The sequence below is a fragment of the Otolemur garnettii genome, unplaced genomic scaffold (genome assembly GCF_000181295.1).
Source record: "Otolemur garnettii isolate 467f Iridium unplaced genomic scaffold, OtoGar3 scaffold00044, whole genome shotgun sequence".
Taxonomy (NCBI): domain Eukaryota; kingdom Metazoa; phylum Chordata; class Mammalia; order Primates; family Galagidae; genus Otolemur; species Otolemur garnettii.
In genome coordinates this window covers 1,375,373-1,388,444 of record NW_003852439.1, presented here as the reverse complement: position 1 = coordinate 1,388,444, position 13,072 = coordinate 1,375,373, and the positions used below count along the sequence as shown (strand labels likewise).

At 39.0% G+C, this 13,072-nt stretch overlaps 1 protein-coding gene across 1 annotated transcript in view; it reads left to right on the top strand.

Moving 5' to 3' along the window:
• Positions 1-13,072, top strand: part of ACSM6 (acyl-CoA synthetase medium chain family member 6) — a 44,923-nt gene that overhangs the window by 19,211 nt on the left and 12,640 nt on the right. The window contains exon 8 of the mRNA XM_003790700.2: positions 2,427-2,507. Within this exon, the coding sequence (XP_003790748.1) occupies positions 2,427-2,507 (81 nt within the window). The remainder of the gene's footprint in view (positions 1-2,426; positions 2,508-13,072) is intronic.

Here is a 13,072-nt window from a genome sequence, read left to right as displayed (position 1 = left end):
TCAAAAAATGCGCATCTTCCATTTAATTGTAAAATACTGACAACAGCTAAATTGTAAATACTGGCCTTGTGTGAGCAAGCATTGTTTAGGATGCAAGTGATAGAAACTCATTTTTAAAACAAGGCTGAGCAGAAAGGGAGAATTATAAATCCATTTTGCCAGGAAGACCATCAAGGTGGCTTATGGAATGAATGATTGGAAGAGCCAAAACCTTTGAGACTAAAAATAGTAACACTTAAAACATCATATCTCTCTTTTTTTCTTTCCCTCTCAATCTCTTCATCTGATTTTTCCTTTGAGCTGTTCTCTGATAGATTTCTTTCCTAAAGCAGATAAAAATGGCTACCAGCAATGCTAGAGTCACATCCCTTCTGGACAAGGTCCAAATAGCCTTCTTGAAGGATCAGGGGAAATTCTTCAACAAGATAACACAAACAGACTTCTGTCAAATGCCTTTCCCTGGAACTATGACTTAAGGGGCCCAACAGAGACATTTGTATATCCCAAAGGGTGGAGTTGCAGGACCATAACTAGTAGTCTGACTAGAATTATATGGAGGAAAGGAAGACTTCTTAATGGAACCATAAAGTAAAAAATGGGAAGGTTTGGGGGATAGAAACAAACAATAGTTATACAGGCCACTACAGGGAGATCCCTATGGCCATCCTCAAAAACCTTAAAAATCTAGCGGCCCCAATTTGTTAACATCATGTAAACACAATGAAATATTGTCTCTTTTATGTTGTAAGACTCTGCAATATGTCCTGGAGAAATAACCATGTGCAACACAAACAATCCCTGTCCTCAAATATGTACAATCAAGTAATGCAGGCCATTGTAATACAGGTATAGTGGGGTAAGTGTGATGATGTAGAAACATAGGTTACACTGGAAATGTGTGAAAGGGAAAGAGAACTAGCCTCTTGGAGGAAGTGACCTTGAAGCAGAGACAGGAAAAAGAGAGGGTGGAAGGAGTGTTTGGGGTAGAGATACCAGCAAATGCAAAAGCTATAGCACCAGAGTTGTAAAATAAAGTGAATGAAATCAATCATTACTCTAGTATGTATATTATATCTGTCCTGGAAGTCACCTGTGGGCCTCCCTATTCCTTGGAATCTGAACCTCCAAATCCAAATATCTGTAGTCATGCAGGGCTCCTTTTGACCAGGACTTTTGTGAATGCTGAGCTTTTTCCCACATGATTCCCTCTTCTTTTTCTGCATTGTGTGTGCTGGCTCAGTTTGTCAGATTCCAACTGGTACACAGATATTTGTCTCTTACTGTTTTCCACAAGAGAGCAAATCACATTTGTGAATTCATGAAAGGAATATAGACGGGGGCAAAATGGAGAGAAATGCCATCATACGCTCCCTCCTGCCATCTTGCTGACTGAACATTCTATCTTACCATACAGGAATTTGAACCTCTAAACTTTTCCATAATACTTAGCCCTCCAGGAAATTTAGTATAAGTGCTCCATTTGGACTGTTTCTTTATGGAAACCAAGCTCTCCAGGATCACCCATCTTCACTGATTGTTGTGAAATTCTAATAAATAAAAGTTTCTCCATCTCATTACACATCCATGATTGACTCATACAAGAACCAGTTCTCATGTCCTCCAAGAAAAATACCTGTGCTCTTTCTAGAGTGCCCCATGTGCTATGCTAAAGTATCTCTCAGTGTCTCAAAACAATCACCTATTTTTGAAATATTATTATGGAAAATCTCAAAGATATACAAAAATAGATTAAATTGCACATTGAATTCTCTTATATCTATTGATCAATTTCAACAATTATTACCTTATGGTTTATCCTAACATCAATACTCTAAACTAACCTCAGGAATCATATTTTATTCAAAGATAGTTCTAGTAAAAAATTCTACTATTATACCTAAAAGTTAACAATAATTCCCTCTTATCATTAAATATCCACTGTTCACATTTTTATACACCATACAAGTCTTGAGTGTTTTCTAATTTACCATTTGTTCCAATCAGGACTATACATTATGATTAGTTGACAAGTCCTTTACATATCTTTTAATCTGTGAATTTTATCATTACCTCTTTTTGTTTTGTAATTTTTTTACTTAAAGAGTTGTTGGTCCTTTTTTACTATTTCACAGCTTGGATTTTGTTAACTGCATTCCTACAGTGTTGTTGGACATTCTCCTCTATTTCTCTGCATTTCCTAAAAATTGGTAAATATACCTAGATATTTAATTGATGGCTGTTTGATTTGGGGGTTTTGGGGTGCCCAAGACTACTCCTTAAGTCATATGGTGTTCCTCCATCTAAAGGTACATAGTATATAATTATTTCTTTTTCATGATGACAGTAGCCATTGGTGATCAATGACTAGATCCATTAATTCATTGCTTTTTTAAAGACAAAAACCTTGCCTACATTTCTTTAAACAGGGTCTACTTTGTGCTACTTCCAAAAGAATGAAATTGAAGCCAGGTTCTCTGGGGAAACCATTGCCACCTTACATTGTCCAGGTAGGAGGCCATAATAATGATTATGACCGTTTTTTGTTAACTGAGCTTTTACTGAGTACCTGGCCCTTATCCATGCCACTTAGCAACATTATTAGATTATTTCACTTGCTCATGACAACAACTCTAGCAGGAAGATGCCATTATTACCTCCACTTAACAGATAAGAAAATTGAAACTTGGGAAGACTGATAACTTTACTAAGCAGTTAATACATGGTAAGTGACAAAGTCCACCTTCAAACCCAGTTATTCTGCCTCCAGCATCCATATTCTTAACCACAATATAAAATAATATGCTTGGCCTCATACCCTTATTTGGCTTGATAGTGATGCTGTTTCTTCTTAACATTTATTCTGAAATAAATGGGGCTGGTGTTGTAAAGTTCTTATCCTTTGAAGAGCTGAAACCACTCTAAAGAAGACAAGCTAAATGGACAAATGATTTAATACCATCACGAAGTGCCTAAATAAATTGCTGACATGGTACAGAAGAAAAAGAAATTCCTTTCCTCCAAAGGATCAGGAAAAATTCTTCAACAAGATAACACAAACATATGCATTTTCACTGCAAATCAATCACCTTTGAGAATTATACCTTTGTTTTAATATTGCTTCTGCTCAAAAATATTTTAAGATAATTTGGGGGGCAATGGCCACCAATAAAAGCAATCTCATTTTTACTAAAAGCTATATTCCCAGCCAGGCATGATGGTACATGCCTGTAATTCCAGCGCTTTGGGAGCCTGAGACAGAAGGCTGGTTTGAGGCCAGAAATTCAAGACCAGCCTGGGCAACACAGCAAGATTCTGTCTCAAAAAGCAAAAATAAAAAAGCTAGCTAGGTATGGTGGTGCATGGCTGTAGTTGCAGCTACTTGGTGGGAGTGGGGGGGCGGGAATTATTCCCTAGTTGGGAAATTTCAAGATTGCACCTTCAATAATGGATAGAACAACTGGACATGACATTAACAAGGAAGTGGAAGACTTGACAAACAATATAATACAAGTATATCTAACAAATACCTTTAGAACACTGCATACAACAGTATCCAAACACAGATTTTTATCAAGTGAACAAGGAACATTCTCTACGTATATCATTTCGTAAGCCAGAAAGTACTTCTTAGTGAATTTAAAGAGATTGATTCATACGAAGTATGTTCTCTAACCTTTCATCATAGGAAACTAGAAAAAGAGAGCCAGCCAAACACAAAACAAGTGCAGGAAGGAACAAACAAAGATTACAGTGAAAATAAGTGAAAAAGAGAACATGAAAACAATAGAGAAAATCAACTAAACCAGTGTTTTTTTTGAAAAAAAGATAAATAAAATTGACAAACCTTTAAACAGCCTGACCAAGAAAAAATGAGAGAAGACTCAAATTACTTAAACCAGGAATCAGAGAGGGGAAATTGTTACTGACAGTTCAGAAATAAAAAAGAGTATAAGATAATAGTATGAAGAATTCTATACCAATAAGTTAGATACCCTAGATGAAATAGACAAATTTCTAGAAACATACAAACTACCAAAAAAAAAAAAAAACTCAAAAAGAAATAGAAAATCTGAATAGACCTATTACAAGTAAATAAACTGATAAACAGAAAACTTCCCACGAAATCACCAAACCCTTAACTAGACTAATTAAGGAGGAAAAAAAAGAGAGAAAAGACTTTAATAAATAAAATCAGAAATGGAAGAAGAAACATCACAAGTAATGCCACAAAAATATAATACAAATGATCATAAGAGATGACTATAAATAATTATACACCCAAAAAACGGACAACCTAAAGAAATGGATAAGTTCCTAGAAACATACAACTAACCAAGGCTGAATTATAAAGAAATAGAAGGGCTAAATAGACCAATAACAAGGAAATTGAATTAGTAATCAAAAACTTTCCAACAAAGAAAAATCCAGCACCAGGTGGCTTCACAGTTAAATTCTACCAAATATTTAAAGAATAAATATCAATCTTCTTAAACTCTCCAAAAATACATAGGAAGGTATGTTTCCAAACTCTTTTTAAGAGGCCAGTATCACCCTGAAAACCAAAAATAAGAAATCCATTTAAAAAAAAAAGAAATTATGGCCAGGCCAATGGCTCATACGTGTAATCCTAGGATTCTGAGAGGCCGAGGTGGAAGGATCCCTTGAGCTTGGGAGTTTGGGGCCAGCCTTAGCAAGAGCGAGACCCCCATCTCTACTAAAAATAGAAAAATTAGCTGAGCACATTGATATGCATCTGTTCTCCTAGCTACTCAGGGGAGACTGAGGCAGGAGGATCCCTCAAACCCAGTGTGAGGTTGCTGTGAGTTAGGCTGATGTCAGGGCACTCCAGCCTGGGGAAACAGACCAATGAGACTCTATCTCAAAAAAAAAAAAAAAGAAAGAAAAGAAAGAAAGAAAAAGAAAATTACAAGTCAATATTCCTGATGAATCAAAAACTTTCAGCCAAATATCAGCAAACCAAATTCAATAGCACATTAAAGGGATGATACACCATGACCAAGAAGAAATTATCCCATTAATGCAAGGATGAGCCAGCATACTCAAACCAAACAATGTGTTATACCACATTAACAGATTAAAGAATAAAAATCACATGATCATGTCAATAGATGCTAAAAAAGTATTTGACAAAATTCAACACCATTTGGTAATAAAACTCTCAACAAATTATGTATAGAAGGAATTTAACTCAACAAAATAAAGGCCATATATGAAAATTTAAGTTAACATCTTAGTCATTGGTGAAAGCTTTTCCTCTAAGTTCTTGAAAAGAAAATGATATGCACTCTCACCGTATCTACTCAACATAGTACTGAAAGTCTTAATGAGAGCAATTAGACAAGCGAAAAAAGGGAGCCTCTAAATCAGAAAGGGAAAAGTAAAATTATCTATTTGCATAATTATCTATATGACATAATCTTATAGATATATATAAAATGCTAAAGAGTCCCCCCAAAAAACTGTTAAAACTAATAAATGAATTCATCAAAATTCCAGTAAACAAAATCAACATCCAAAAAATCAGTCATGTTTCTATACACTAACAATGAATTGCCAAAAAAAGGAAATTTAAAAAAATTCCATTTACAATAGAATCAAAAAGAATAAAATACTTAGGAATAAACATAACCAAGAAGGTGAAAAACCTATACACTGGGCTGGGTGTGGCGGCTCATGCCTATAATCCTAGCACTCTGGAAGGCCAAGGCCAGTGGATCACTTGAGCTCATGAGTTCAAGACCAGCCTAAGCAAGAGCGAGACCCCATCTCTAAATTTAGTCAGGTGTTGTGGTGGGCACCCGTAGTCCCAGCTACTCAGGAGGTTGAGGCAAGAGGATCTATTAAGCCCAAGAGTTTGAGGTTGCTGTGAACTATGACTCCATAGCACTCTACCAAGGGCAACAAAATGAGACTCTGTCTCCAAAAACAAAAAAGAAAGAAAAGAAAAGCTTGTACACTTAAAACTGTAAAACACTGAGGAAAAAAATTAAAGTAAATTCAAATAAATGAAAAGACATTCTGTGTTGATAACTGGAAGAATTAATATTGTTAAAATATTCATACTACTCCACATTGTTAGCCACTGTTAACCTGAATGGCCATTTCAGGCAGGTAATGCTGGTCAGGCCCTAACAAGACCAGCTGAGCCTATGTGGCGACCTCTGGAGATGGTGTATTCACTTTTTTTAATTTATTTTTTATTAGTTATAGCTTTGTACATTGATGCATTTATGGGGTTCAGGGTACTGCTTCGATATGCAATGTGAATGTTAATTCACTTCTAAGGCCTACCTACAATCATAGATAAGCTGGGAAACTGGACTCCATGGTACCGGTCAAGGACCCAGGGCACTCTCATGCACTCAATGAAGCCTTAACTGGCTGTAAATTTAGTCTAACTAAAAATACTTTACAGATACAGCCACCTTGCAAACAAGAGATATTTGACTTTATAACTTATGAGGGGAGGATTTGTTTAATGTATACCATGCTGAATAATAACATCACTGTATGGTTTTACTGTGAAGGCATAAAAATACCAGAATGAAGCACGATGGCAGAGCAATACTTTGGGGAGATAAACATCCATGCTGTTCACCAGCTTTTCTGGTTTTTCTGTAAATAAAAGTGATACTGTTGAACTCTTATCCACTTCTCCGTGGATTACCTTGGGTGTCAGGAGGATGGACTCCTTGTTCTGGCAACAGAATGATCTACAGATTCAATATAGGCTCTATTAAAATCCCAGGGGAAGGAGGGGAGGCAAGATAGCTGACTAGAGACATTGGTTGCCAGATCATCTCAGAAAGAAGGGGGAGTTTTGATGGAAAAAAACATAGGCCAAGTGTGATTCTGAAGGAAACAGTTCCAGAAACTATCAGAAATTCAACAGGAAGAAGTTGCAGAGCAGGACAGGAAGAAGCAACATTTTAGCAAGGATCAACCCCCAGGAATTTGAAGCCCTGTGGAAAGGGTAGGTGGGGTTTGTGTTTTTCCTCCTCCAAACTGGGGACTCTAGAACTGGTGAGGAGCTTCTCTACTGTAGCAAGTCTACACTCTGCTGCTGCCAGTGACCTGGGAGTTTCTTAATCACAGAGCACTGGGCTGCCACCCGCTTTGGGATTATAATCCCTGACCTCAACCTGAGCCAAGTGGTGAGTAACATGCTGTTTTTCTACCCATTGTGTGCCTTTGTCATCCCCAGGGAGCTGCAGCCCTTCAGTCTTCTTGTCACTAGTCCCTACTTCACTATTTCCCAATGCCTCCCCAAATTTTGGTGGCCACAAGAAGACTGATGGGTCTCAGGGGGATCTGTGTGATCTCACAGGGCTAGGACATTCAAAGCAGGCTGCCTTTCAGGGTAGAGGAGAGTGCAGCAAGCCCCGGGAGACCCTTGGGATAAAAAGGACAAGAGTGCCAGCTCTTTTCCAAGGGTGCTTCAATGAATGATTGAGCCAAGAATCTTGGTGTTATAGGAAAACTGCAAATTAAAACAGATAGATACTTACACCCACAATATAGAGGAAGGAATCTTTAATTGAGGGTAGAACTCAGGTGCCTCAAGGCGTGAAATGCTGAGTTTTGAGGAACAGGTTTTTTTTTCAGGATCTTTTATACCTTTTTTTTTCAGTTCAATATCAGCTACATAGTTATGGCTACAGATGTTAGAAACCAGGGTACTCACTTCTGTGGTTCATCTTGCAAGGGTACAAGTGAATCTTTCTATGAGTAGAATATGAATGTTTTGACATAATAACTAAGAAAGTTACATGAAGGCTATGTTAACCAGTTTGATGGAAGTGTCTAGGATTGTGTGTGAAAACACCACACTGTACCCCCAAAGTGCATCAATGTATACAGTTACCATTCAAAAAAAAAGAAAGAAAGAAAGGAAGAAAGAAAGAAATTGGAAAAAAAAGAAAAAAGAAACCAGGGTACTGTTATTAGTCTTACGTGGTCTTTTTTATCCATGAACATCTAAGTGTTACATAGTCTTTCTTTTTTTCTTCTGCTTTTCAGGGTTATTTCAGCTCAGTGTAAAGTTTGTTCTTATCTTTAAAGGAGGAGTTCTTCTGCAGCTGCCTGCTACTTTCTCGGGATCACTAAGAAGTATAAGATTTATTTCTCCTTCCTCATTCCCCCCTTTAAGATCCCATCGGTTGGGAATGGGGTCTCATCTCATTCATTATCGGTATCTATAGCTTCTTGATATCGTTGAGTCATGAATACTTTGCCTGCCTTCTTTTTTATCACAATTGCAGAGATTATGCCTTTGAGAAATTGAACAAAGATAAGTAATAAGCAAGGCAAAGGCAAACACCCTCCAATTATAAAAAGAAAACCTATAATTATAGTTTTAAATCCTCTTAGTTTAGAAAACCATTCACCGAATAAAAAATCCGGGTTCAATTCATTCTACGCTTGTATAGGTACATGAGTTATTTTAGCGTGCTTCTGTGTCAGTTTTAGTGTTCATGAGTTATTTTAGTTATATCTTCAATTACTTATCCTTCATCATCAATCTGTAAGCAACAGTTAGTCAAATTGAATTTTCCATACACTCCTTCAACTGCTAGAAAGTAGTCTGGGGCCAGTCGGTTTTGATAAATAGCATTTCTCATTTGGGTTTCTTCATGGGCCAGTAGGGTTAAGGCTTTGCTAGTCTCATTTGTTACTATTTCTAAAACTGCTTGTAATGGGATAATCCAACTGAACAATTGGATTTTTTTTTCATTTATTTTAGTGTATTAATAAGATCTAGTCACGCAAAGCAAAAACAAACAAATTGCCTGTTCCAAGGCCAAGAGCGTCAGGCATGTGATGGTATGCACATGCCATGTTCACATTTAATTTCCTATCAACATGATTAAGGAGTTATCCGTGCACATCTAAGCATGTCAGGTTTGATAAGTCCTCGGTGAACCCCAAATGTACTGAGAGCTGTGCTAGCTTTAGGCCAAGGTATTTTGTAGCGTTTGGTTTGTGAGAGACATTTGAAATGTTGCTTCACGGCTTGGGTTTTCTGGGAGAAATTAAACATGAAAGGCCTAAGAGTCTTCTCCTTCTCCTGGCTCGTCTTCGCCCTCAGCTTCCTCCTCCTCCTCCTCTTCCCCTTCTGCTCCCTCCTCAGTTATTTCTTCCATCTCTTCTGTTGCTGTCTCTCTCTCTCTTCTTCCTTCTTCTGGGATCCAGGGAGGTCACTTGCATCGTCCCCGCCCTGTTTGGGGGGCCTCATTTTCTCCACTTTCTTCAGCCTTCCCGGTTCCCTCTGCAGTGCTCTGTGCCCCTCTCACTTCATCACCTTTGGGAAGGAAAGACGCTTCCTCCTTCACCGTTGAGCCAAGATGGGGAGCCAAACCAATATATTGGGGCTCGGTGTCCCCATGACCCACCTTCAGCCCAGGTGGCTGGGGAGCCATTCATGGTCACTCCAATCTCTTTTTTTCACATCATAGTTTGTCTTTTCAGTTTAGAATCATAAACTGGAAAACCTAAATTTCTCTAGGGGCAGTAGGGAGAAGGAGGTTTGGGGGGTGTTTTTGTTTTTGTTTTTGAGACTCAGTCTCACTATGTTGCCCTCAGTAGAGTGCTGTAGTGTCACAGCTCACAGGAACCTCAAACTCAGAAACGGAGCCACAAAAGCAGGTCCTTCAGCAGAGCCTAAGTAAAGAGGCAGGTCATATTCAGGGATGATTTCTCTAAGTAGAAAACATGTGCCATCTTTGGCTTTTTCACTTCAAGTAGGAAAATCTTGACTCTCCCTGAGTTATATCAGCAGATACTTATTTCCTCTGCTTGGAGGCATTTCATTAAAGTCCGCTTTGAATGTTTTCAAAGGGTGTATTTCTTACACTGAATACCCAGTGGCTGACGGGCCTTGTTTGGCATTAATTAGCTACAAGTGACACATCTTTGACTTACTGTTTTTGTCAGGCTTGGTAGATGTTTTAGATAGAAATACTTTCCTGTTGTTTCCTACTACAGTACTTCCCAATAATTCTGGCACAACTATTCTTCTATCTGGTAAACACATTCAACCAACATCTATGGCAAATGCTTGCTCTTGTGCTAAACACTCCAGTTCTTTTTCTTTTTTCTTTCTTTTTTTTTTTTCACTGTATACTGGTATTACATTTGGGACCCAAGGTAGTAGGGCTGCAAATATACATTGGCTTGCTGCTTCCCAGCGTGCTTCTGTGTCAGTTTTAGTATTCCTTAAGATAACATGTCCTTGCTGCTTTTGGTGTCCTTTATAATGCATTACTGCCACCTTGCCAGGTTTCCACATAGCCTTTAATAAGTATTTTACTTGTTTTCCAGCTGAGCTTAATAGTTCTTTTTCTCTATACAGTGCATCATGTACATACAGGGTTAAAAAGGCATACTTTGAATCAGTATAAATGTTGACTGTCTTATCTTTACTTAATTTCAGAGCCTTGGTGAGTGCTACAATTTCTGCCTTTGGGGCAGATGTTCCAGGTGGGAGTTCTTTTTCTTTTTTTTTTGCAGTTTTTGGCCAGGGCTGAGTTTGAACCTGCCACCTCCGGTATCGGCCCGGCACCCTACTCCTTTGAGCCACAGGCACTGCCCATGGGAGTTCTTTTTTTTTTAATGGCTTGGAATACTTTTTCCTGAGGGCCTTTCACACTACGGCAGCGGTTCTCGACCTGTAGGTGGAGACCCACAGGAGGAAGATTGAGAACCAGGATCCTAGAGGCTCTTTATCACCTGCCCTCCCTCCCCCCACCCTGCTTTGTAACTTCATACAAGGGCTTAGCAAGCACAGCAACATTTAGGATCCATAGAAATTCTCACAACTGCCGCCTGGCCTTGGGAACAGGCAGGTTACAAATTATAGGTTAAAACTTCATTCAGGAAATTTTATATCCATAGTTCTCTAAATGTTTTAACGACATATCAGTTCCTTCAACACAACCTTTCCTAATCTCATGGCCTAATAGTAAATCATCCACATATTGCAGTAAGGTGCACTGTAACTGCTGTGCAGGAAAGGTTGACAGGTCCCTGGCCAGTGCTTCCACAAAGACTGTAGGGGAGTTTTTGAACCCTTGTGGCAACCAAGTCCAGGTATGTTGTTAAAAACTCCATTTCAGGAGTCTTCCCACTGGAAGGCAAACAGCTTCTGACTTACCAGGGCCACTCAGGTTGTAAGGAAGGCATCTTTCAAATCTAAACAAGTGAACCAAGCAACCTCTGCTGATACGGAGCTAAGAAGAGTGCGCAGGTTTGGCCCTGTTGGGTACAAAGTTACAGTAGTTTAACTAGTCTTAAGTCCCGCACAAGGTGATACTCTGAGGTCCTTAGCTTTGGCAAAAGAGGGTGTTCCACTGTGACTGGCAGGAATGGATAGTTCCATAAGACCTTAGCCTATTTAAAATGTTACAGGAAGACGAGACCCAAGAGAGAAAGAGCACCCAAACACCATGTTTATAAGAGGAAGGGTTTTATTCACCAGCCAGGAGCTTAACAGGCACAGAAGAATTCCAAATGGTTGTGCTCTTCAACTGGCTTCGTCTTTCCCTTTTTATTGACAGTCCAAAAGTTCCAACCCAAAGATACCCTTCTCATTGTCCAGTTTGAATCAAGAGGGAGGTACGATTCCAGCCCCTACAGAACTACAGGATTTCATGGAACTTGGAGTTCAAGGAAGTTAGGTTTACAAATTCCCAAGAGCTGAGTCACCATGGAGAGGACCACACAGGTGTATCCTTGTGGTCTCCTAGAGAAGACCTGTTCTCCTAGACCTCACCCTTCTCAGGTATCTTCTCTCAAAAGGACCTGAATTCCCTCCAGTATTGCCCTTGGCCTTGGATACTGCCTTTGTCTGACAGGTTGTGCCTCTGTCTTTAGTTTCAGATAAACAGGTTTCTGGTTTATGGCCAGTTCAGGGGGTTTGTTTTCTGCCCACACATTAGGCCATGTAGCAATTAACTCTGACTCTAAGTTTTCTTATTCTGGTTTCCTGAATAATCTCCATTCTTCCTGGGGCATAGTTACAGTTAACAATAGATGTGGTGTGGGAACCTTGAGATCAACAGTTCCCTTGTCAGTAAATGTTACCGTGGCCTTATATGTATTTTAGGTGGGTCCTCTGGAGTAGGATCTACTAGTACTTGGCCTTTTAGTTTGTCACCATGTCTTTTAATCTGTTATTCTTCTGCTTTAGCTACCATCACAATGGTCGCCTGTCCTCTCAGCCACAGGGGTGGCTATAACACTAGTGTCAACCAAGTGTCTATGTATGGAACTAATCAGAGTATCCAGGCTTACCAGTCACCACTCTCTATACCTACTTTACTAAACTTCTAACGGCCTGTCTACTCCAAAGGATGGCCATTCTAGCTCACAAAGTTGTCTCAACATTTTAGGGGTCATAATAATTCCATTGTTATGGCTGCCACTGCAGAGGACCACCGTGGAACCTCCCTGCCACTCTGCCGAGGCCCTCCCTCCATGTAATCTGCACAGGAGTGCTCTTTTTTTTTTTTTTTGAAAGATTAACTTGTACCCTTGTAAGATAAACCATATAGGTGACCCCACCAATCACCCTCCCTCCCCCATCCACCCCCCTCGCTTCCCCTCGCCTACCCCCTTCCCATATTCTAAGGCTATAATTAGGTTATGACATTCCTATAAAAGCTATGAATTAGTTTCAAAATAGGGCTGTGTACATTGGATAATTTTTCTTCCATTCTTGAGATACTTTACTGTGAAGAATATTCTCTAATTCCATCCATATAAACATGAAGGAGATAAAGTCTCCATCTTTCTTTAGGGCTGCATAGTATTCCATGGTGTACATATACCACAGTTTGTTGATCCATTTGTGGATCCATGGGCATTTAGGCTTCTTCCATGACCTAGCAATTATGAATTGGACTGCAGTAAACATTCTGATACAAATATCTTTGTTATAATTCGATTTTTTGTCTTCTGGATATATACCTAATAAAGGAATTGCAGGATCAAATGGCAGGTTTATTTTTAGTTCTCTCAGTGTTCTCCAGATGTCTTTCCAAAAGGAATGAAT